General features: G+C 43.6%; 1 protein-coding gene across 1 annotated transcript in view; it reads right to left on the bottom strand.

The window, feature by feature from the left end:
* Positions 1–26,987, bottom strand: part of LOC127582053 (protein crumbs homolog 1-like) — a 131,427-nt gene that overhangs the window by 61,378 nt on the left and 43,062 nt on the right. The window contains exon 2 of the mRNA XM_052037017.1: positions 6,279–6,980. Coding sequence (XP_051892977.1) covers positions 6,279–6,980 — 702 coding nt within the window. The remainder of the gene's footprint in view (positions 1–6,278; positions 6,981–26,987) is intronic.

Raw genomic sequence — 26,987 nt, 5'->3', positions numbered from 1 at the left:
GGTAATACCGTGTGCCTGTGGAAGGGGAAGTTAATTTTTAACGTAGTGGAGCACCAACCACATGGGCTCCATTGCTCTGGATGGTGTTGTGCTTCTTGAGAGCTGTTGGAGTTGCAATTGACTGAACAATTGGAGAATATTCCACTCAAATCCCAACTTGTGCTTTGTAGATGGTGGAAAGTCCTCCTGCTGTCAGCTGGTGAGTCATTCACTGCACGATACTCAGTCCCTGACCTGCTATTGTAGTCATGCTATTTATAGGGCTGGTTCAGATAAATTTCTGGTCAATAGAGATCCCCAGGATGTTGATGGTGAAGGACTCAGAGACAGTAATGCCATTGAATGTCTTTACCAGGCACTTTTGTGGCATGAATTTTACTTGCCGCATATCAGCCCATGCCTGAACATTGTCTAGGTCTGGCTGCATGCATGTGTGAGTTGGTTCATTTGCTGACAAGTTGCAAAAACATCAGTGAACATCCCCAGCAACACAAACACCACCGGAGGAGCCCAGCGGGTCAGGCAGCATCAATGGAGGGGAATGGACAGTCGACGTGTCAGGTCGAGATCCTTCGTCTGCACTGCTCCCACTCTGGTCCCAGCCACCTCCAGGTCAAGACCACTAATGCCGCCACTGGGTCCTGCTACTCCCCTTCCACTGCCACTCCCCACCCACCCCTGTTCTCTCACGCCTCCCCAACCCCTCATCCTCCCCTCACTCCGCCGAGCCCTCCTCTTTCCACTACCTCACCCAGCCTCCCAAGCCCTCCAACCCACTACCCCACTCCCACTCCACACCTAACCCCATCTCCAACCCCTGCCGTGTCTTCGCCTAGCAGTCCAGGTTAGCCCGAAACATTAACTGTCCATTTCCCTCCACAGATGCTGCCTGACCCGCTGAGTTCCTCCAGCACTTTTTGTGTTGCTCCAGATCCCAGCATCTGCAGTCTCCCATGTCTCCAGTGGACATCCCCGCTTCTGTCCGTATGATGAAGAAGATCAGTGATGAAGCAACTGGAGATAGTTGGGCCTGGGGACCTGAGGAACTCCCGCAGTGAAGACCCAGGCCTGGGATCATTGCTTTGTATGGTGAGTGCCCTCAACCATTAGAATGCAGTCCCTTTAATGCCCATTTACCTCAGCTTTCACCTTGATGCCACACTTGGTCAAATGTTGCCTTGTTAAGACCAGTCACTCTCACCCCACTGTTGGAATTCAGCTCTTTGGTTCATGTTTGGACCAAGACTGTAAGGAGGATTTGGCCAAGTGGTCCTGTTGAAACCCAATCTGGGCATCGATGAACAGGTTATTGGCAAGTAAGTACCGCTCGTTAGCGTTGTCAACAAAACTTCCCGTCATAGTGCTGAAGTTTAAGAGCAGACAGACTTGAAGATAATTAGCCAGATTGGATTTGTCCTAAATTTTGTGAACAGGATGTACCTGGGCAATTTCCCACCTCATTGGGTCGATGCCAATGTTGTAACTGTACTGGAACAGCTTGGCTAGAAGTGGACCTGAGCCAATGAGGTCAGGCCTTGAGTGCTATAGCTGGGATGTGGTCTGGTCCAACAGCCTTTGCTGTATCTAGTGCTCCTGGGTATTTCTTGATATCATGAGGAGAGATTTGAATTAGCTGAAGACTGACTTCTGTGATTTCATGAATCTCAGGGAAAAGCCAACTTCGGACATTGCCAGTCCTATTAATGTACGGAACTGTCACATTATTGTTACTACAACACGATTAATTCAGTGGATAAAATTTCTGTATGGGCACACGGTAGTTTGGAAAAGGTAGATGTGGTTCAATAGCAGAATATTCCTCCATCAAAAACTAAACGTAAGTTCCTCCCATGTCCCAAAGGTGTGCTGTTTGGTAGGTTAATTAGCCATTGTAAATTGCCCCCAGAGTGCAGGTGAAAGGTAGATTCTGGGGAGGATTTAAGACAATTTTAGGGAGAATGAAATGGCTTAGGGTAGGATTAGTGTGAAAATAGGTGCATGATGATTGGCACAGACTTGGTGAGCTGAAGAACCTGTTTCTATGCCGTATCTCTCTTTGACTCTATCTGCCTGTTTATTGTCCGCAAAGGAATCTTTATCATTCAAACTTTAAAAGATTAAAAATGATTTAATTTGTTCAGCTGACCACCAAGAAGAACAGAAAGTAAATCTCATATCCAGATACTGTGGGTTTGGTGGTTATTTCTTCGTCATTAGGAATGTTCAAGATTTTTTAAGATATAGATAGATAGAGATATTCAATGGGAATTCACATCAGGACTATGAACAGGAAGGTATTTATTTTTCAAAGTGCCACTATCTCTTAAGTTGAAGTATTTATTTTGAAAAATAAAGATCCAATTATGTGAAATCAAAAGAATTCAGACTGAAGTCCGAATATATACATGATTTTAATTGCTCCCATAAAGGGCCACACAGGGATTTGAAGGTAGCTCCTGACACAGTCTACACAAAGCAATAATGAAAGACTTTCTAATGGAGATCTAATAATAAATTTGGGCCCAATATTTTTATCATAAAGTTTTCACATTCATGTGTAAATATGATCCAAAAATTTTTTTAGAAAGCTATTTATTTTATGTGCAGGCAGCAGATGTATAGGTTTAATAAATGAGCTTACAAATGAGTAAGAACTTGTTGCCTTGACCTTTAAACTGCTAAATAAACAGAAAGAGCGTCTGTTAGGCTGATGATGCAGAATCTTGTGTTTTTAAAAGGTCAAAGGATAGGAAAAGGAAAGGAATAGCTGAAGTTGCTGACAGGAACAAACTAACAGGCAGCTCAAAAAATCTCATTTTGTCGAAGAATAAATCATAGAGATTTCTCATGGTGATATGGAATCTGCTGTACCGTCTGTTCGTGGGATGGGTTCTCAGCAAGCACAACCTGATCTGATTCAAAGTAGGTATCGAAGAAGTCTTGCCTTTTTATGGTGCCCTTTATCATCCCAAAATGCTTAGCAGCCAATCAAATGCAGCCACTGTAGCAGTGTTCAGAGTGGGACAGTGGAAATATGCCTGAGGAAGAGGCAAGTCCTCCCCTTCCCACCATCCCATGTGCCCTCTTCCTCACCTCTCCCCAACACATCGACCCTCAGAAATAAGTAGAGTGTGAGATCGTTGACACACAGACACACAATATCTCTCTAATTCCAGGGACTTGTGCAACTCCCCCTAAACTATTCCTTTAAAGGCCCTGAAGAATTTCACAAGGCAGGCTCACACAATCAACAGTGCAATAATGGCCACCTCAACTATATTTTTAATTGACATAGGTTGAGAGTTAAATATGGGCGGCGGATAATGGGGTAAATCCCCCACTCTTCTTTATGATAGTGCACAGGGATCTTTGGTACCATCTCATCAGAGGAGCACCTGTGATGATAGACAATGAGCCCTGTACAGATGCCAGCACAGAGAGGTGCCTGAACCACAGCCCGCAGGCAGAGGAGGGTTACTAACCGGTCCAAGTTGGCACTGAAGAAGAATCATGGGGGGATCAGTTCAAAAGAAATAGCTTCTGATCTTCACACCTCAAAATGTACAAGAGTCTGGAACACGAGATTGGGCAGTTTGAGTTAAAGGGATCACGGCATTTACAGAACTAGTTTCTATTATTTGAGGCTGTAGATAAGTTTTAAAATATACTTACCCTACCAGACCTGCTAAACTTCACTTTACACCATTTTATGCAGGTCTCTTTCTATGATGGATTACCAGAAATGCTTTCACCCTGAAGTGTGCCTGCAGAGCCAGCTGCCTCTCAGGATGTGCTAGTGTCTGTGCTCTGGGACTCTGTGATTCCACCAAGCACCTAAACTTTTGTACAGCGGAGGACAGCTTTGAAGCCTGAGGACTTTTCGACCTAAAGGTGTCAAAGCTGCCCAGGGAATATACATTCAAGCTGATGAAAATGTGCTCAATGCTAACATCCAGTTGTCAGATTAAGATTAGAATAGAGACAGGATAGATGCTTGAGCTTGGGTTTGACACGGGCAGGTGTGAGTATTTGTCGTATTTGTTGTAGCTGTAGAAAACTTTGGTTCGGCCACACTTGGAGTATTGTGTGCAGTTCTGGTTGCCTCATTACAGGAAGGATGTGGAAACTTTGAAAAAGGGTACAGAAGAGGTTTTCCAGGATGTTGTCTGGATTAGAGGGTAGGTGGCTATAAGGAGAGGTTGGACAAACTTGGTTCTTTTCTTTGGAGCACCAGTGGCTGAGGGGAGACCTGAGAGAAGGTTATAAAATTATGAGGCATAGATTGGGTAGACAGTCAGAATCTTGTTCCCAGGGTGAAAGGTTCAAATACGAGAGGACATGCATTTTAGTTAAGGGGGGGGAGTTTAGAGGAGGTGTGTGGGGCAAGTTCTTTAAACAGAGAGTGGTGGGTGCCTGGAATGCGCTGCCTGGGGTGATGGTGGAGGCAGATATGATAGAGGCATTTAAGAGGGTTTTAGACAGGCCCATGAATATGCAGGAAATGGAGGGAGATGGATCATTTTGTTTAACATACTACTTTGTTGGTTTAACTTACTGTCTACCCTCCTTAAACAGAAATACGGATAGAACTTCCTCCCACATCTCAAAGACGTGCGGGTTGGTAGGTTAATTGGCTGCTGTATTTGCGCCTAGTATATAGGTGAATGGTAGAATCTGATGGGAATTAAAAGGAATATAGGGAGAATAAAAAGTAAAATGGAATCAGTGTAAGTGGGTGCTTGAGGGTTGGCACAGACTCGGTGGGCTGAAGGGCCTGTTTCTGTGCTTTATGACTTAATAGCAGCATTAAATTCTATCAACTAATGCACCGGTAAACTAGGTCCTATGTCCAAATAGTACAATGTCTTCGTAACATGGTGCTTTTCTGCATGAAATGTCCTGGGCCAGCTCCCCTGATGGACTATCAGTGGGATTCTATTTTCTTTGAGTTCAGTACCTCTCGGGGAGTCTGGGACTGAAATTTTAACATTAGCCAGTTACAGAACTGCTGCTCTTCAGCTGGCGGTGAAGCATACAGTACCTGTTTGAATGGGATTGACCAGCCAGATGGAAACTGGTTTACTTTTTCTTCAATTTATAGTGCTATATTTCATTAATTTATATCTGTTAACTGAGTTTTTAAATAAATGCATGTTTTTATTTCTAATTTTAATAATGACTTTTAAGACTTTAAATAATTTCGTCTAGATTAGCATCTTTTAAATGCTTCTGGTTTCAAGAGATAATACAGAAACAGCTGAAAGGCTTTTGAAGGCATGAGTTGTCCAAGTCATTAAAAGACACTTGGACAGGTTCATGGATAGGAAAGGCTTAGAGGAATATGGGCCAAACGTGGGCAAATGGGCCTGGCTTAGATGAGCATCTTGGTTGGCTTGGACAAGTTGGGCCAAAGGGGTGTTTCCGTGCTGTGTGATCCTACGACTCAAAGTCCTCAGGAATAAAGACTCCAGGTACCAAGTTAGGTCTTCAGGGTCAGAGAGGTTGTTCAGCAATAATTTTGGTTTAGTGCACTGCTAAAACTCAGTAAAAGTTTGAATCGTAGCTTCAGGTGTCCTCTGAGAGGAGTTTCTGAAAACAATGAGAGTTCCAGTAGGTGTCCAGATGAGAGCACTTGGTGGGAGCACTTCTGCAGGTGATATGTCAGCAGGCAACCTATCACCAGGCGACCTATCACCAGGCGACCTATCACCAGGCGACCTATTCCCAGGTGACATATTCCCCAGGTGCCACCAGTGCTCACAGAGCAACATAATCAGGAACTAAGAGAATAATTTGAATTGTCTATCTGCCCTTCTTGATGAATAACCAGGTGTGTGTGTGGCAAATTTAGTCAGCCAGATGAGGGAGAAAATATTGGTTCTTCTGTTCCACCAACATATCACGGTAAGACATTCTGAACAAAATGCTCTGTCCAGCAAACATGACTCTGATATGCTCCTTGAGTTCAAATCGCACAATAGCATTAATGACTGTCGAATCCTAGCAAGGAAACCACTGACGGTAGACACTGGGAGTCATGTTGGATAGGGATCTGTAATGAAGTGAAATCACCATTATCGTCCCAAAGTAGAACTGCAAACATTAGGAATGAACACAATTCCAATCTGTGTTCGTTCCCTCAAATTTGGCACTGTGCATTCTTTTACAGATTCCACACATTTTTTCTGCAGAATCTGCTTGTAGTAAATCTATCTAAATTAGTAGAATTACTATTCTATTTAAATGTATGCATGCCCTAAACTTGAATCGTAAATTACCTTTGTAGCCAAGAGGACAGACACACAAGTATCGATCCACATCATGTACGCACGTAGCCCCATTTCTGCACGGCTTGGATGCACATTCGTTGATGTCAATTTCACAGTTAGATCCCTGATATCCAGGAACACAGAAGCATCTATATTTATTTACCCCTTGAATACACAGAGCCCCATTCAAACACGGGCTTGATGCACACTCGTCAATATCGGTTTCACAGTGAACCCCTGTGTAACCAGGTTGACAATCACAAGTATAATTCCCAATCCCATCCAAGCAAGTTCCATTGTTCTTGCATGAGTTGGTAAGACATTGATTGATCTCTGTTGTGCAGTTTTCCCCTTCATACCCTGGAGAGCACCGGCAACTATATCCATTCACCTGATCTATGCAATCCACATGAAGCCCTCGGCAAGGGTTGCTCTCGCATTCATTTATATTTAGACTGCATTGAGTACCTGCAAAGCCAGGTAAACAGGTGCAGTTGTACTGCAGACTTCCCAGTGTGGTGTGACAGGTGCCGTTATTCATGCACAGCTGGAAATGGCAGGCATCAAACAGTAGTTCACAATTCTTTCCAAAGTAGATGACGGGATCCCGTGGACACTGGCAGGTGTAGTTATCCAGACCAGCTATGCAAATCCCATTGTTCTGACATGGCTCTGACAGGCACTCATTGACCTCTGTAGAACATAAATTACCTGTGTGATTTAAAAATAAAGTGCTTTAGTAATAATTCTTCCATAAATGTAGTCAGAAAAAAATCAACCTCCAGTTTTCTGTGTTAAAGTAATATTGAAGTATTAGTTTATTGATTGTAAAACTGCTAGTTTATACACAAAGTAATTGGTTTGGCTTATTATTAGTGTCACATGTACTGAGATACAGTGAAAAGCTTTTGTTTGCGTGCCGTGCAGACAGATCATTCCAAACATAAGTACATCGAGGTAGTACAAAAGGAAAAATTAAATAGAATGCAGTTTTAATATTAACAGAATAGTGTTACAGTTACAGAGAAAGTGCAGTGCAGGTAGACAAATAATGTGCAAAGGCCACGCCAAGATAGATTTAGAGATCAAGAGTTCGTCTTTAGTGTATAAGAGGTCCATTTGAGAATCTTATAACAGTGGGATAGAAGCTGTCCTTGAGCTTGATGGTACATGTTCTCATTGCTTTTGTATCTTCTGCCTGACAGGAAAGGGGAGAAGAGAGAATGACTGGGGTGGGAGGGGTCCTTGAATATGAAGGCAGCTTTCCCGAGGCAGCGGGAAGTCTAGGCAGAGTCAATGGAGATGAGGCTGATTTGTGTGATAGCCCTGGTTGTGTTCACAACTCTCTGCAACTTCTTACAGTCTCGGGCAGAGAAATTACCATACAAAGTTATAAATAATCTGGGCTCTGTCGATGCTGGGCTGGTTGTTCCAAGTCATATTTGGATGATTTAAGTAACTTCCCATCGATTAATTAAAATCTGGTGTTTACATGTGACAGGAGACTCGGGCAGCACAGCGGGTAGAGCTGCTGCCTCACAGCGCCAGAGACCCGGGTTCAATCCCGACCTCCAGCGTTGTCACATTCTCCTGGTTACTCTATGGGTTTCCTCGCAGTGCTCCAGTTTTCTCCCGCATCCCAAAGACACGTGGGTCACTGGGTTAATTGGCCGCTTAAAATTGCCCCTGGTGTGCAATTGAATAGTGGAATCTGGGGACAGTTGATGGGAATGTGGGGAGATGAAAAAATGGGATTATTAAAAAATAGGTTGAGCGTAAATACGTGCTTGACAGTTGATGGGGACTCTGTGGGTCAAAGGGCATATTTCCAGGCTGTACAGCTCTATGACTCTGCCATCTTAATTGCTTGCTGCACCCACACATTGGGTTACAGTGACTTGTGTACAAGCGCACCTGGGTCCCTTTGAACATCAGAATTACTTCATCTCTCACCATTTGGTGAGCACTCAGCTTCTCAGTCATGGACCACACTGGATAACTTCACGTTTCTCACCTATTCTGTTTTCATCCATTCACTCATCTTGTTCGTATCCCCGGAGGTCTTTTTGCACCTTACCCTGACCCAATCCCACAATCGCACCTTATCTTTCCTTACCATGACACAGGAGTCTATTCAGCCCATCAGGTCCATGTCATCTCCCAGGTGAGTACCCCCATTTGTCCCCTGCCCCTTCTCCTTATTTCTCCAGCTTAGTATCTTCAGCAAACTTGGAGATGTGACATTTGACCAAATCATTGGTGGAGACTGTGAATAGCTGGGGTTCAAGAACCCATCAAATTCAAGTTCAAGTTTATTGTCTTAGGCATACATACCCAGGGTATAAATGCCATGAAAATTAGCTTTTTGTAGCAGCAGCACAGGACATAAATTATACATAACTTACATGACAAAATAAACAAAGTTATGACATTAGTGCAAGTTGGGAGAGAGAAATAAGAAATATAGTCTGAAGTCCAATCTCTATGGTACCTACTAGTCACAGAAGAGCCACCAGTGTTGCGATCCATTTATTCCCACTCTTTGCTTTCCGACCAATAACCATTTCTCAATCCATCATTACTGTCCCCAAAGAGGCTGCAGAGGGTTGTAGACTCAGCCAGCTCCATCACGGACACAACCCTCCCCGCCATCGAGGGCATCTTCAAGAGACGGTGCCTCAAGAAGGTAGCATCTATCATTAAGGACCCTCACCACCCGGGACATGCCCTCTTCACGTTACTACCATCAGGGAGGAGCTACAGGAGCCTGAAGACCTACGCTCAATGGTTCAGGAACAGCTTCTTCCCCTCCGTCATCAGATTTCTGAACGGTCCATGAACACATGAACACTACCTCATTATTCCTCTTTTGCACTATTTATTTTGTAACTTATAATAATTTTTATGTCTTTATGTCTTGCAATGTACTGCTGCCACAAAACAACAAATTTCATAATGTATATCAGTGATAATAAACCTGATTCTGCTTCTGATTACTCTGTGCACTAACCTTGTTAACCTGCCTCCTGTGTGGGATCTTGTCATAAATCTTCCAAAAGTACACAACATTTCTGGTTCCCTTCCATTTGTTCTACGAGTCACATCCTCACAGAACCCATCAAATTAGTCAATGAGTCTGTGTAAATTATCAATTAGTTAATCAAAAACAGATTAGTCAAACATAATTTTGTTTCTACTTAATCCTATTATTCTTTTCAAGATGCTTTATTATGACATCCTTCATTACAGATTTCAGCATTTCCCTATCCATTCAAGAAGCTTTTCGATAGGCACATGAATATGCAGGGAATGGAGTGATATGGACCGTGTGTAGGCAGAAGGCATTAGTTTAACTTGGCCTCGTGTTCAGCACAGGCATTGTGGGCCGAAGGGCCTGTTCCTGCGCTGTACTGTTCTATGTTCTAACATGGGCGAATGGGACTAGCTCAGCTAGGCACCTTGGTCCGCATGGACGAATTGGTCCGAAGGGCCTGTTTCTGTGCTGTATGACTCTGTGACTCTGTGACACTGATATTGATTTAATGGATCAGTAGTTCCCTATTTTCTGTCTCCCTCCTTTCTTAAATAGCAGGGCTGCATTAGCCACCCTCCAACCAAAAGGAACGACTTCAGAATCTTATATAATTCTGGCAGATGGTAACCAGAGTGTTCACTATCTCTACAGCCAGCTCGTTCAAAACTCAAGCATATAGATCATCAGGTCCTTGGGATTTATCAGCTTTCAAGCTTGCCAACTTCTCCAGCGCTAGTTTTTGACTAATATTTATTTCCTTCAGTTCCTCGTCCTCACTGGATACAGGTTCTCTAATATTTCTGACAGTTTTTCTGTGTTTTCCTCCATGAAAACAGACACAAAATATTTGTTTAATTCCTCTGCCAATTCCTTATTTCCCATTGTAAGTTATCCTCTCTCTGCAAGGGATGTACATTTGCCTCAATAGTCTTTTCCTCTTTACATATCTAATAGAACCTCTTACAGTCTGCTTCACTTTTCTCCAATATTCTACCATGCCTTTGTGTAACAATTTCTCAGTCTTCCTTTCCTGAGTTCTAAAGACTCCCAGTCCTCAGGCTAACTAGTTCTTTCCTCTACTGTCAGCCACAGGTGATACAGAGGAGATTAAAGTGATTCCAGATATGGGGGACTTTGGTTATGTGGATAGAAGCTGGGGTAGTTCTCCGTGGACCAGACGGGATTGTGAGAGGCTCTGATGGAGATATTTAAAATCATGAAGGGTACAGACAGGTAGAGAGAAGCTGACCTCATTGGCAGAGGGATCAAGAAACAGAGGATTTATAGTGAAAGCAAAAGTATCAGAAGAAACACCAAGAAAACTTTTTCTGCCCACTGAGTGGTTAGAGCTTGGAGGGCACTGATGGGGAAGTAGCGTGCACTTGTCTACACTATTCCTGCTGGCAGATTTTAGTGTACCGTTCAAAAGGGAGCTGGAGGGAAAGATTTTGCGGGGCTGTGGGAGAAGGTGGGGGAGTGGGAGTGGATGGATCTTTCCTGCATAAAGCAAGTGCAGATTCAGTGGGTTGCACAACCACATTCCATGCAGGAACAATCCTGCGATTCTTGTTCGAAGCAATGTGTTTCATGCCTTGGGACGAGTGGAGAGCACACTGCACTACACACCTCCCAACACTCCAATGCAGCCTGGTAACTGTCTTCAACATTTATAATGGATTTCACTGCCTCATCTCCTGGCAAAAAGTCAGATGAGCTATCAGGGCCCTGGACAGTAATGTAGTGTACACATCCTCATTGTATTAATGAACCCTTCAGGAATATCACACAATGAGGGCAAACGTAAGTCTCCACACACACAGGAGAAAGGCAATCTGAATAAGTCTGGCTTACCATCCTGTGGAACTAAATTGATTAAAGTCAATCTCTAACAATGACGTCCCAAACTCCGATAATCCGGCATCAGGCTATCGGTGGTGACGGACTGGAAGATTTTCCAGACTATCGGATGTTATCTATTATACCCAATTTTAACTCACTTTGTTTTTAGGTGTTACACAGCGGCACAATATATTTTCCAGTGAACTTGGTGAGTTGAAAGGGATCACTGGAAATGGAATCAGAAGGATTTCCAGGGAGCACGGAAGCAGAACCGGGTGAATTTAAAGGGAGTGAGGGAACCTGGGCCCTGGTGTGTCAGAAGGAAAATGGGAATCTTCACCCGATGACCAGATGCCAAACCATTGGGATTTCCGAGGAGTCAGAAGGTGGATTATCTGAGTTTTTCTTTTGCAGTTAATTAGAGCAGCGAAAAGCTGCACGTTCAGAAACTTTGTCTGGTTCAACATAAACAAACATTAAATTAGTTTTCGTTGGCCTTGCAATGATAAATAAAGACAATTAACTCTTTAACCCCAATGTTTGTATTTCCCTATGGAATGGATCTGAAGATGTGAACAAGAAAAATGCAAGGTAACTGAAATTTCACTAGATAGGCATGGGAGTTCAGTTTAAAGCAAAGGTTAATTAACTGAAAAAGTTCTGCTCTTTAAATTTGGAAGAACCCGTTATAAGTGAAAATTAAACCAATGCCTTCAGGGAGAGCAGTGACAGAGAAAAAGCACTGAAAGGGATTATATTTGCAGAGAATGCTGTGTAACCATAATTCCAACTCTTGCTATGTACAGCAAAACTCTGAAAAGCCACTGGCTGATGATTCGGAAATCCCAATGGTTCAGCATCTGGCTCACCAGGTGATCTGTTGAAAGTATCCTGACTGGTTGCATCAGGGTCTGGTACAGCAATTCAAATGCACAGGAACGTAAGAAGCTGCAGAGAGTAGTGAACTCTGCCCAATATGTCACGGGCACATCCCTCCCCACCATCGGTAGTATCTACAAGAGATGCTGCCTCAAGAAGGCAACATCCATCATCAAAGATTCCCACCATCTGGGCCATGCCATCTTCTCACAGCTACCATCGGGCAGGAGGTACAGAAGCCTGAAGTCCCACACCACCAGGTTCAAGAACAGCTACTTCCCTTCAACCATTCGGTTCTTGAACCAACCGGCACAACCCTCATCACTACAGTTTGGCAACACTGTGACCACTTTGATCACTTTGCACTAAAATAGACTCTCTTTTTTTGTTCTAATTGTGTTCTTTCTTGTAAAAGTTGTGCAGAATTTATGTTTAATTTATGTTTTCTTGTGAATGCTGCTTATCTGATGCTCTGTGCCCGTGATGCTGCTGCAAGTAAGTTTTTCATTGCACCTGTGCACACATGGACTTGTGGATATGACAATGAACTCAACTTTGACTTTGACGTTTGCCGTTCTCCCTTCATCTCACCGGGGCTCTAGTTCCTCCTCTCCCTTTAGGCTTACTGTCCTCACTAGAAATTTTATTCTAATAAAGTGAATTAAAAGTGTGTTGGGGTATTCATAGTCAATAATGTCCAATTGTCCAGAAAGTTTGCTAGGGTGGCACTACCAAGTCCTGAGGATTATCCAAGTTTTCCTGTAACCAGTGTTGACAGTCTAAGGCCTAATTCCATATTCTTAGGTAGTTCGGATACACCTCCCCAAATGAAATCTTGTTTCCTAACTTAGGGGCAAATGTAACATGGTGCCACACATCTGTATAATTCATGTGTTGTTTCATAAATAAGATCTTCTTTGAATTTTAGCTGCTTTTATTTGTGTCTCTCTGTTCTTCTTAAATGGCCGTGTTTTTTTAAGCCACCCTTTAAGTGCGGACTGAGAGCTTCTGTTTTATCCCACGTTTTCCCCCCACTCTGTCTCCTTACAGCCATTGTATGACCATGAATAGGAGTGGTGGTCTGTGCACTTCATTGTCATGCATTGTGAGATGCATCAATGGAATTTGCTTCTCTTCCAATGAGCTCATCTGTTTTGTGAAACTCTCCTGGAAACACAGTCCTCTGTGACTAATCCGTGGCCTTGTGAGTATTGAGCAAGATACTGACTAATACTTTTTTGCAGGAACAAAGCACCTGCCTTTGGACTGGGAGGTTTTGAGAATCCATCAACTTTCTCAATAAAGGTGGTAAGAATGTTGCTTTGGATTCTTCAGAATCCATTTTAAATGAGAGGATAAAGGCAATGATTGTCCGGGGAATTTCCGGATGCAGTGTGCCAGTCGGCTGGAGGAAAATCCCTTCATGTCCTTCATTATGTCTGCGATTGTTTGTGGGATTTTTTACACCCATTTACTCACCTCCCCATCTATTCTGCATTCCGTTGTTGCTTTTCCCTTGTACTACCTCAATGTACTTATGTTTTGAAATGATCTGTATGGATGGCATGCAAAACAAAGTTTTTCATTGTATCTCGGTACATGCGACAATAATAAACCAATGCCAATACTAATACATCACCCTATTTGCAATCCTTCCCAAGTAACAATGCTGCTTCCTGTGTGCTCAGAGATTATGAAGATCTTTATTTGCAAATTGCAAAGTGCAGGAAGAAATGATCAGTTGATGGCTCTCTGCTCCCGTTAGACATCAGAATAATTTTTGAAGGCACAATATAACTACAGCAGGTGTGAAATTCTAGCTGGGTGAGACTGCTTCCCGGAGCTGGTCACACAGTTAATTATGTGATCTTGGGTCATCTTCCTTCTTGAATTACTCTGCACAACTGATGTGTATGTGATGGTGTAACATACACGGCCGATTTATCACAGAATCCAGAACACTTCCATAAATAAATTTAACTGAGATTTCTTCACAATCTCACCTAGACTCCTTAATAATATCTGTGTCTAGGGATTCTTTTCCATTTCCGCAGTGATATATATGAAATACTAAGATGTGAATGTTGAGTATGTGTAAAGAAAAAAATGATTACAGATTACAAAATTATTAATTTTCTCCAGGGCCCTAATAGCGAGGCAGCCCAACACCAACCCAAACAGCTTACATCATTAGAGGGAGCGAGAGGTGTGCTTAAGGCACATCCTAAAGGACCAGTTTGGGAAGATTTAACAGACAGAACTGCTGAGTTCAATAAAACAAGCACAGCAGAATAGGATTTGTTTCTGCTTACTGGAGATATTTTAAAAAGACTTGATCAAGCAAATTACACACTTTCAAGTCGCAAATATTACCTGAAAATGTCTCTAATGTTCAGATAACTTTACCTTAAGTGTAAAATATATTTTGTTCCATTAGAAATGTGGAAGTTTAAACCAAAACATATTTTTAATTAGTTTGCAGGTTCTACAATCAGACCACTTTGGGAGAAAGTGCTTCAGTGACACAGCCCAATATCGTTACTGAGTGCTTTGGACTAGCTCAATAAAAGTTATTTTAACCTTTCAAAGCTGCAAACTTGTCGTTTCAGGATTCCTTTCGGAAAACTCAGCCTGCAGGAGGGGCACAGATGAAAGGAGTTTGGCTGGAAGAGAAGAAAATGGAAGTGTGAGCTTTGAAAGGGAAGTAGTACTTACTTGTCTCAGGACATTCCAAAGAGCTTTGTAGCAAATGAAGTCATTTTTAATTCTTCTGTTGCTGTGACATTGAAAATGTTGTTTCTGGAAAGGGGTGATAACACAGGCGAGGGTGTGGAGGAGATTTACAAAGACGTTACCAGGACTGGAAAATCAGAGCAGTGGGGAGGGTTTGTGTGGTTGGTGTTGTTGTCTTTGGAGCAGAGGGGGCTGAGGAGGGATTGACGTGTACAACATTGTGAGGGGGCCTGGCTGGAGTAAGTAGGGAAGATTCATTTTCCTCAACAGTGGGGTCAAAAACCAGATGGCAGGAATGTAAAGTAATTGATAGTAGAAGAGAGACGTGGAAAAATGAGGGTGGTGTGGGTGTGGGGGAGCTCACAACTGCGAGGCTGGGGGAGGCAGAAGACCCCATCACACTTAAATAGGACTTGGATGTGTACCTGAGGAGCTGAGATCCCCAGGGCTACAGACACAAGATAGAATAAGGCAATGGTGGGCTGAGGGGCCTGCTTCTGTGCTGTATGAACTGGCACAGACAGGATGGGTCAAATGGCCTCCTTCTGTATAGTGACTTTGTTAGATACAGAGTGTGCCCCACAGGCAACAAGATGAAGATGGCCAATTTTTATTTTTGTTTTAGCAATGCCAGGTGAGAGGGGAAAATGATACTGGGGAGAACACCCTGCTTTTTACTAAAATAGCCCCTGGAACCTGAGAAGGCAGGCAGAACCTCCGTTTAATGTCTCGTCCCAAAGGTGCTGCAGACCAGCAAAGGTTTTTGTGCTCGAGTCTCCGGAAAGGGACTTGAACAAGATGAAATGGACTGTAACAGTTTACAGAGGATTCAAACACAATCGTCATTGTGTCGAGGTTCCCTCTGCTGTTATCAGGTTGTAGTGTGACATATACATTGAAACACATAGTGAAATGCATCTTTTTTTTTGTGTAGGGTGTTCTGGGGGCAGCCCGCAAGTATCACCGTGCTTCCGGTGCCAACATAGCATGCCCACAACTTCCTAACCCGTACATCTTTAGAATGTGGGAGGAAACCAGAGCACCCGGAGGAAACCCACACAGACACGGGGAGAACGTACAAACTCCTTACAGACAGCGGCAGGAGTTGAACCTGGGTTGCTGGTGCTGTAATAGTGTTGTGCTAACCACTACACTACCAAGACTGCAGATGATGGAATCTGGAGCAACAAACAAACTGCTGGAGGAACTCAGCGGGTCGAGCAGCATCTTTGGGAGGAAAGGGGCTGTCGAAGTTTTGGGTCCTGATGCAGGGTTTCGACTCAAAACTTCAAAAATTTCTTTCTCCCTACAGATGCTGCTCAACCTGCTGAGTTCCTCCAGCACATTGTTTGTCGCTCCTCTGTGTGACGCTGCTGGCATGTTAGGTTTCTTTAGAACAATGCAAGGCCTTGGTTTCTGAAAACCAGCACTTGGCAGAGGACGAATATCCCACGGCGGATTTTACACCGGGTCCCAGTTGTGAGCAGTGGATGCTCACCTGTCTACTGATCATTCCTGCCTGGTCTGTGCTCTGTCTTTCTGTCCCCTGGCCCTCACTGCGTCAGGATCCTCAGCATCTCCCCTCAGCCACCAAATTCTGACTGAGAATTGACTGAAAACCCACGGTCACCCATTAGGCAGTGTTCTCCCAGTGAGTGCCCCAGGCAACTGACAGTCAAAATAAGGGACCCAAAAGCAAAATAGAGTAGATGCTGAAAATCTGAAATAAACATGGAAAATGCTGGGAATGTCAGTCAATAACCATCAGGATCAACAGCAAGCATTCCCATCCTGGCTCCTTTTATTCCACATTCCAGGGAGTTGAGTTGACAAAACCGAGACCAGCTCACCAATCACTGGTCGATCCGGGAGCCAGCTTGACTTGACAACCTGCATCCCAGGATGTGGAAGAGTTGGCCATGGAGACAATGGATTCTGGAATGGTTCCCATAGTTGGGGAGGTAGCAAATGCACTGGCTCTATTTAAGAAAGGAGGGAGCAAGAATTTGGGAAATATCAACTAGTTAGATGAATGTGCAAGTGGTAACAGGGCAGTTAAAAATACAAATAAGACACATATTTTTGAAGTGGAAATCATGTTTGACAAATCTATTAGAGGGTATTTTCGGTAACTTCTTTAAATTTGCTTTCAGGATCTCAATGTTGCTGGTAAGGTCTATATTTATTGGGAATCTCTAATTGCTCTTGAGAAGGTAGTGGTGAGCTAAAATAGATAAGGGGACGATCAGTGAATGTATTGGAATTGGAATTCGATGGGGAGGGTTATGGTAATAGTTTCAGCAAGAAGTCAACGCCAACCCCACCATTGTAAGGAGGCAGTGATCAAATCAACTCATTTAATTTGTACTGCGAGCATTAATGGTCTTGAAAAGTTGAGAGGAAAGATAAATCACCAGGATGTCAACATTCATGGGAGGTTCTGGTGGAGAAGCCAATTTGCTACACTTTCCATTTTCAACTTTGACTCACATACTTAATTAATTTGGGTTTTAATCAACTTAAATTGTGATTAGTTTTAGAACATCTAAGGTAGCTATGACTAACTCATCAACCACTCATGTTGACTGTTCAGATACTCCTCTGTGTATCCAGCTGTTCCCAATGGTTACTTATTGGAGGTTTTCAAGGAACTTTCTGTTGATTATGTGGAGCTAATTACTTTCAGCTGCGGTGATCCCAGGCTTTCTCTGACTTCTTGGAAAGCCGGATGTGGATCGGTGTCCCATGCCTTCTGAAGTTCAGATTCCATGGCCTGACTGACCAAATATAATGGCATTGGTACTGACATATTGGTAGTTGGTTTATTTTTGTCACGTGTACTGAGATTCAGTGAGAAACTTTTGTTTGAGTGCCATCCAGACAGATCATTCCGTACATAAGCACATCGAGGTAGTAAAAAAGGCAAACAGAATGCAGAATATAGTGCAGAGAAAGTGCAATGCAAGGGCCACGACGAGGTAGATTGGGAGATCAAGAGTTCACCTTTTAGCATATGAGCGGTCCATCCAAGAGTCTGATAACAGCGGGATAGAAGCTGTCCTTGAGCCTGTGGGTACGTGTTCTCAAGGTTTTGTATCTTCTGCCAGACAGGAGGGGGGAGAAGAGGGAATATCTGGGGTGTGAGATGTCCTTGATGACATTGGCTGCTTTCCCAAGGCAGCTGGAAGTGTAGATGGAGTCCATGGAAGGGAGGCTGTTTTGCATGATGGACTGGGCTGTGTTCACATATACAACCGCATGATGGTGGATTGGTTCCTCTGTACAGAGGAATAAGTAGATCATTTTCAGGGGGGGAGCCTGACGAGAGGGATACCTCAGGGATAGGTGCTCACAGTCTGTATCAATGCATTCAGTACTGCAAGTGTGGCCTCCTCTACATCGGCGAGACCAAACGTAGACTAGGTAACCATTTCGCAGAACACCTGTGCTCCGTCCGTAACCGCGATCTGCATCTCCCCGTTGCCGGTCACTTCACCTCCCCCTCCCACACTGTCACTGATACGACAGTCCTCGGCCTCCTCCACTGCCGGGAGAAGTCCAAGCGCAAACTGGAGGAACAGCACCTCATTTTCCATCTTGGAACCTTGCAGCCTAACGGCATGAACATTGAATTCTCCCACTTTAAGTAATCCCCCCCCCCCCTTCCCCACAACCAGGCCTCTTCTTTCTTCCCTTTCCTAGCCTCTCTCTCTTTTTTCTACCCCCCCTTTTTATCCTCTCTCTCCTTACCTTTGACCCATCCCCCGGTGGATCTGCTCTCCCCTCCTCCCCGCACCTGCCTCTCACCATCTCTTACCTGCATCTACCTATCACCACCTTGTGCCCACCCCGCCTCCCCTCTTCTGTCCACCTATCACTGCTCTGCTTTTCCCTCCTATATACTGGGCTTCCCCTTTTCCTATATTCAGACCTGAAGAAGGGTCCTGACCCGAAACGTTGACCGCCTGCTTTTCTCCACGGATGCTGCCTGGCCTGCTGAGTTCCTCCAGCATCATCGTGTTTTTCATCTAGATTCAAGCATCTGCAGTTTCTCTGTCTGTATCAATGTTTTGGATGCAGGTACCAGGTACAGTACAGAGGTTCCCAGGTCACGGAACACCCGACTTATGGAAATCCAACCTTACATAAATTCTCCCATAAATGCTTTGTCAGCCTGACAAATAATATTACGATGTTTTGTGGTATTCGTTAACAATTGAATACAGTATATGTTCTATTAGTTTAATTATGGGTAGTGTTAGGGATAGAAGACATTCGATGAACAGAAAGAACTACAGGAAGTGTACACAGAGTGATACAATATGGGTAGGTTTGGGAAACACAACAGCGCGATGCAGCACCGAGGAGAAATGAGGGAATACATCAGGACCGGGAGGCTCAATTACTTCGGGCAATGGGTTTTCATCTTAGGTTTGGAGAATAGTGTTTGTTTCTGATTTATGGATAATCATGTGGACAGTTCTCAGGAACAGAACCCTTATGTAGCCCAGAGGCTGCCTGTATATCCCAGCTTGTTGATGACAAATCTGAGGGCCAGTGAGGGCTGCGCAGGAGATGAAGAGAATCTTCAAGAGGACACGGTGAATGGGTAAGGATGTAGCAGCTGGAATAATGTGAAGTTATCCACCTTCGTAGAACCAAAACAAAAAAGCAGAGTACTTTTTGATGGTGAAGGAGATTGGAAGGTATTCAGAAGGTGTTTGTTAACAAATCACTAAACATTAACGTCCAGGTACAGCTAGCAATTGGGAAGACAAGTGGTAGGTTAGATTTTATTGCAAGAGAATCTGAATGCAGTAGTAAAGAGGTCTTACTGTAATCATAGAGAGTGTCATTACTTCAGGAGAGTGGCATCAAGGTAAGATATCAGCGATGATCTTATTGAATGGCAGAACAGGCATGAGGGGCTGAATGGCCTCCTCCTGTTGCTCTTTCTGGTGTTCCAATGTTTGCCACATCATACTACACTGCATACTTATCAATCCATCTTCATGCCAACGATATGGACTGCGGTTAAATCTAACGTTCATTCAAGTAATTTCAGGAGCTAATCTGAAGTATGATACAAATAATCCATTTATTCTAACTATCAGTTTGTATTTCCCCAGGGTAAGGAAAGCATCAGCCAATATGTTATAATATTCCGATGTAAGGTTATCCAATGAAACATTAATCCTGATTCCCTTCTCCACAAGTGCTGCTTGACCTGCTGAGTATTTCGGCATTTTCTGTTTATATTTTAAATAATATTCTGCGTCTGGTTTGTACAAGTCAGGCCTTTGGTACAGCAACTGCTATGCCCAAGACTGCAAGAAACTGAAGAAAGTTGTGGACACAGCCCAGCACATCATACAAACCAGCCTCCCCTCCATGGACTCTGTCTACACTTCCCACTGGCTCGGAAAGCAGCCGACATAATCAAGGGTCCCTCCCACCCCGGACATTCTCTCTTCTCCCCTCTCCCATCAGGCAGAAGATACAAAAGCCTGAGAGCATGTACTACATAAACTCTTGATATGTGAATCTACTTTGTCATGGCCCCTGCACTTTATTTGTCTACCTGCACTGCACTTTCTCTGTAACTGTAACACTTTATTCCGCATTCTGTTTTTGTTTTATGACCTTGATGTAATTATGTATGGCATAATCTGTCTGGGTGACACACAAACAAAAGCTTTTCACTATATTTCAGCACATGTGACAATAACAAACCAATATTTAGAGTGATGGATCCCATTGCCTCCCATTAAGGGAAGCTTTAAGTGAACCTGGAAGCCAACCTATAAATAACTTTGAGCATCGTCTGCCATGGGCATTTTGCTGTGGTGGGATTAGAGTTTTACTGTTCTAGCATTTAAGTGACTTTAGAGAGATGCTTAATTTGGAAGCCATCACAGCATTCAATGGCATTTGCCTGCTGTGTTCAATTGCAGTAAACATAACTCCTGGCAGTCAGAGTGTTGCTTTAATCTTCGAGGGTGAACTTTATGCTGCGGTTTGGTCCCTGTAGAGAAATTAAAGGAGATACAAGAGAAGTTTTGTTTTATTACATCCAGTTTCCAGAGTTGCTGCAGGGCCAGTTTGATACTGTTGGAACAGCAACAGATGCAATGCGACTTTTTTAGATTGCAATAGAAAAACTGATTATAATTTAGCTAGAATGTGCAGTTTGGTGATGCAGTTGTAAGTTGTTAAGTGTTTTCAAATGCTGCATACCCATTTGCTCGATGATTCATGCTGTGACACTCCACTTCTGCGACTTTACACCCCCGCGCAATCTTTCCTGACATTTTTTATATGCTCACTTTTTCTGGTTTTGACTCTAAATTTGCTGACATGGCTGCTTGCAAAATAGTTTACACTCTGATTTTTTTTTGTGCAAACTGTAAGGCTTAGTGTACATCAAATGCCCAGCTAATTGGTTTGTACAAGTACCCGGAGAAAGATCTTTAATCGCAAATGTTAACTCTGTTTCTCTCTCCACAAATGCTGACTGACCTGCTGAGTATCTCCATCAGGTAGGCACGGTAGTGTAGAGGCAGGCACATTAGTGTAGTGGTTAGCGTAATACTATTACAGCGCCAGCGACCCATGTTCAATTCTGGCCGCTGTCTGTAAAGAGTTTGTACGTTCTCCCCGTGTCTGCATGGGTTTCCTCCGGGTGCTCCGGTTTCCTCCCACATTCCAAAGACGTAAGGGTTAGGAAGTTGTCGGCATGCTATGTTGGCGATGGAAGCGTGGCGACACTTGTGGGCTGCCCCCAAAACACTCCATGTAAAAGGTACATTTCACTGTGTGTTACGATGTACATGTGACTAATAAAGATATCTTATCTTATCTTATCACTCTGTGCTTTTTATTTCAGATTTATAGTATCCGCAGGGTTTTGCTTTCAGATATCTGGAAAGATCTTTTTTTAGTCACTTGTCACATCACAGGACAGCTTCAAATTAATTCCCTGAAAATTTCTGCTTGTACCAGAGAAACAGAAAATAGTCCAAGAATATTTCAGAAGTTTTGCTGTTGGACCCCTGGTTTCTGTCAGAACAACTACCAGACACAAAGTGATTATCAGACCAAAGCAAGATAACCAGTTCATGGTTCTCTCCTCTTTAATCCCTCTGTGGCTCGGATAAACAGAATTACTTGTGCAGAATAGTCAGAAGGCCAGAGCTTGTTAATGACAAAACCAATACTCAGGAAATCCACCCTGGAAACACAGTCGTGGACCACCTGTTACACTGAGGAATTTTAGGCATGTCACTTACAATCACTGGCCCAAATTATTCATAAACTACCTGACCCATTTTGTGCAACAAAGGGGACTTTAAGTCATTTCTATTGAATTAACCCAGCTTTATTTTACAACATCGGTTGTGGTGGTAGAGGTTTCCTTGAAGTGTCCACTTAGCATCACTTCATTGAAACTCGGTTAAATCTTTTCACATTTGACCCAGGTATGAAAGGCGTTTATCAGTGGCTGCATAACAAAGTGGCTTATGAGAGGAGCTGAGTACTTATTCATCACGTTACACTTATTCTGTCACCAGTCTTGACTTTACTTGAATCTCACCTTAAATAACCAGCTGATATGAAAGTGGTTTGACTGGACAGGAATAGTGGAAGGTATTTCTGGGCATATTTACAATTTTTATTTTTCCATATTGCACTTCTCCTTACAACATTTTGGCCCATTGAGCCTATAATTTCTCACAGAGTAATCCCATTTCCCACTAACTTTCCCTGTAATCTATTCTCCCCACATTCCTTTAACTCCCTGTCAGTTACACAGCAGGGGCAACTTACAGAATCCAATTGATCTAGCAACCTGCATGGAATGTGCGAGGAAACCAGAGCAGCCGGGGGAAACCCACATGGTCACAGGAAGAACCTACGACCTCCATACACAAACATCACCCAAGGTCAGGATCGAACTCAGGTCACTGGAGCTGTGAGGTAGTAGTTCTACTAGCTGTGCTACTGTGTCACCCTAGAGGCATAGAGTCATACAGCACGGATACAGGCCCTTTGGCCCAACTGGTCCATACCAGCCAAGATGTCCCATCCAAGCTGATCCTATTTGCCAGCATTTGGCCCATAACCTAGAAGAGAGAATGACCCAGGTGGGTAGGGTCTTTTATTATGGTGTAGCAGCCAGCATAATCAAAGACCCCACCCACCCGGCTCATTCTCTCTTCTCTCCTCTTCCATCAGGTAGAAGATACAGGAGCCTGAGGGCACGTACCACCAGGCTCAAGGACAGCTTCTACCCCACTGTGATAAGGCTATTGAATGGTTCCCTTATAGGATGAGATGGACGATGACCTCACGATCTACCTTGTTGTGACCTTGCACCTTATTGCACTGCACTTCCTCTGTAGCTGTGACACTTTACTCTGTACTGTTATTGTTTTTACCTGTTCTACATCAATGCACTCTGTACTAACTCTGTACAATCAGTATGCAAGACAAGTTTTTCACTGTACCTTGGTACAAGTGACAATAATAAACCAATACCAATACCAATCCATGTACATGTCCAACTGTCTTTTAAAAGTATCATTGTACCTGCCTCAACCACTTTCTCTGGCAGCTCATTCCACATATGTACTACACTTTGTGTAAAAAAGGTTGTCTCTCAAGTTCCTGCTAAATCTTTCCCCTCTCACCTTAAACCTATGCCCTCTCGTTCTTGATTCCCCAACCCTGGGAGAAAGAGTGCATTCACCCTATCCATGCCCCTCATGATTTTATACACCTCTATAGGATCACCTCTCAGTCTCCTGCTCTCCAAGGAATTAAGTCCTAAGTAAAGTTTAATTTTTCTATATCAGATGATGAAGAGCAGGCTTCATCTGTTGCTTTTGGTGACTGAACTATAAATGAGGATTAAGTGTATAAAAGGGAATATTAGGGATTTGCATTCCTGCCACAAAGCTGATGTGCTCCTGGTGGGAATATCAAGAATTAGGCTAAACGTCAACAGTCCATTTTCCTCCACGGATGCTGCCTGACCTGCTGAGTTCCTCCAGCATCTTGTGTGTTGCTCCAGATTCCAGCATCTGCAGTCTCTTGTGTCTCCATCTGTCCTGTGTCTGGTCCTCACTACCTGCGTTAGCTGCCCATTGTTATTGTAACAGATCCCACACACACCTCAAGCGCAATGTACCATGAACACTGCGCCTCACATACATTACACCCAGAATCATCTCCGCAAACCTCTCATGGATCAGATGATAGGACAGGCATGGTAGTGTAGCGCTTGGCGTAACACTATTACAGCGCCAGCGACCTGGGTTCAATTCCAGCCACTGTCTGTAAGGAGTTTGTACGTTCTCCCCGTGTCTGCGTGTGTTTCCTCCTGGTGCTCCGGTTTCCTCCCGCATTCCAAAGGCGTACGGGTTAGGAAGTTGTGGGCATGATCTGTTGGCGCCGGAAGCGTGGTGACACTTGCAGGCTGCCCATAGAACATTCTATGCAAAAAAGGATGTACTTCACTGTGTGTTTCGATGTACATGTGACTGATAAAGAAATCTTACCTTATGATAGAGGGGACCTTCATTTTAACACTGTGGCATTTACCTTGCAGAGAAAGAGCTGTTCTCATTTTTGTACTACAAATTAGAAACTACTACTGACAATGGACATCTTTAAGGAATGCTGATACTTCAGATGGGTTCACATACCCACTGCTGAGTTCACATAGCCAACAGAGGATTTTCATGCATACATAAGCAAGAGAATTTCTCAAAATGTTCTAGTGGAACAGAAATAAATATCCATGTGAGGATCTTATTTTCGTATCAATAAATTACCACAACATACATGATTCACCACTTTCCTTGTGTAGTTTAATAGGTCATATCCTGTCAAACAAAACACTAAGCACGTCAGTAAGTATGTGCCACAGAGTAGGTTGTATTAAAAATCCAATCCTGATTTTTGTCTGCAGTTCCATCAATGAAACTTGCTGCAACCCACACCCTCACTGGGGGGATTTGCATTGAGTGGGAAATACCTTTTACCTTTTAAAGGTTGGTGGTGTTGTGGATAGTGTAGAGGATTGTCAAAGATTGCAAAGGGACATTGATAGGATACAGAGCTGGGCTCAAAAGTGGCAGATGGAGTTCAATCCAGAGAAGTGTGAGATGGTACACTTTGGAAGGACAAAGTCCAAGGCAGAGTAAAAAGTTAATGGCAGGATTCTTGGTCGTGTGGAGGAGTAGAGGGATCTGGGGGTCCATATCCACAGATCCCTGAAAGTTGCCTCACAGGTGGATAGGGTAGTTAAGAAAGCTTATGGGGTGTTAGCTTTCATAAGTCGAGGGATCAAGTTTAAGAGCCTCGAGGTAATGATGCAGCTCTATAAAACTCTGGTTAAACCACACTTAGAGTACTGTGTCCAGTTCTGGTCACCTCATTATAGGAAGGATGTGGAGGCATTGGAAAGGGTGCAGAGGAGATTTATCAGGATGCTGCCTGGTTTAGAGAGGATGCATTATGAGGAGAGACTAAGGGAGCTGGGGCTTTACTCTTTGGAGAGGAGGAGGATGAGGGGAGACATGATAGAGGTGTACAAAATATTAAGAGGAATAGATAGAGTGGACAGCCAGCGCCTCTTTCCCAAGGCACCAATGCTCAATACAAGAGGGCATGGCTTTAAAGTAATGGGTGGGAAGTTCAAGGGAGATATCAGAGGGAGGTTTTTTACCCAGAGAGTGGTTGGGGCATGGCATGCGCTGCCTGGGGCGGTGGTAGAGGCAGGTACATTGGTGAAATTTAAGAGATTACCAAATAGGCATATGGAGGAATTTAAAATAGAGGGATATGTGAGAGGAAGGTGTTAGATCATCTTAGGCGAGGTTTAAAGGTCGGCACAACATTGTGGGCCGAAGGGCCTGTATTGTGCTGTACTGTACTATGTGCTGTGTACCTCCAGATTTACTTTCAGTTGTGGCTCAGTAAGTTGCCTTCTCACCTTGGAACCAGAAGGTCATAATTAAATGCCCACTCCAGAGACCCCAGGCTCAAAAATCCAGGCTGATATTGGGGTGCTCAGGGAGCGCAGCAATGTCAGGGGTCCCATAAAAGATCTAAAGGCACCATTGTGAATTTTGTCAGGCTAGTTATCCGTGCTGGCCTAGCCAATATACATCCCTTGTCCAGCATGGCTAAAATAGATTATCTGATCATTAGCAAGTTGTGTGGTGGGTTCTTGCTGTGAGCAGACTGAGAACTGTAAACTTGTGTTACAACAAGGACTACATTTTAAAAGTACTTGGGATGCCCAAGGTCATTTCTGATCAGGAATGTATCATGAAAATATATAAAGTAGGACAATGTGTGGGATTCCGACAGGGTCCTTCAGCAGCCCCTTCATTTCACCCTGCTTCAGCTGGAGAACGCACTTGGTTTTAACTCTCCTTGAGAAACGTCATGGGAGATAGATAACAGCTTATTTAAACACACCAGCTAAGGAGTCTTATACTCACTGGAGGAATAAATCCCATCTGTGCTATAACCTGGAACAAGAACAGAAGTTGCTGGAAGCACTCAACAGATCAGGCAGCATCCACGGGAAGAGTATCAGAGTTAACTTCTCAGATTCGAGATCCTCCTGTTCTGATGAAACCTGAAAAGTTAACAGTGTTGCTGCCTGACCTGCGGAGTGTTCCCAGCGGTTTTGTTCCATGTTTCCAGCATCTGCAGTGTTTTTGATGTTTCAGTCATGGAGACAAGTAAGATAACAAGACCTTAATATTTTAATCATTCATAGATCTGGGTCTAGTTGGCACAGCCAGCATTTACCACCCATCCCCCATTGCCCTTGAGAAGGTAGTGGTGAGCTGCCTTCTTGAACCGATGCAGTCCGTGGGATGAATCCACATCCAACATGCCTTGAAGACTTATGTTTTGACATTCTGGTTTGGCTCAGCTGAGTGGATCACTGGACAGTGTCGGCGGACAATTACGAGTCAACCGCACGGGCCTGGAGTCATATATAATCCAAACCAGGCGAGGTGGGCAGATCTGACAGATATTGGCAACCAAATGGGATTATATGACGATCCCATGGTTTCACACTCCCTGTTGCTGACACTAGCATTTTAATTCTGCATTAGTTAATTAATGGGTTTGAAATCCCCAGCTGCTGTGGTGTCATTTAAACTCTTTTCTCAGATCTTTAGTCTGGGTTCCTGGATATTATGATA

The sequence above is a fragment of the Pristis pectinata genome, chromosome 23 (assembly GCF_009764475.1).
Source record: "Pristis pectinata isolate sPriPec2 chromosome 23, sPriPec2.1.pri, whole genome shotgun sequence".
Lineage (NCBI taxonomy): Eukaryota > Metazoa > Chordata > Chondrichthyes > Rhinopristiformes > Pristidae > Pristis > Pristis pectinata.
Note: the sequence above shows the minus strand (reverse complement) of the source record. Positions and strands in the feature narration are given on the sequence as shown.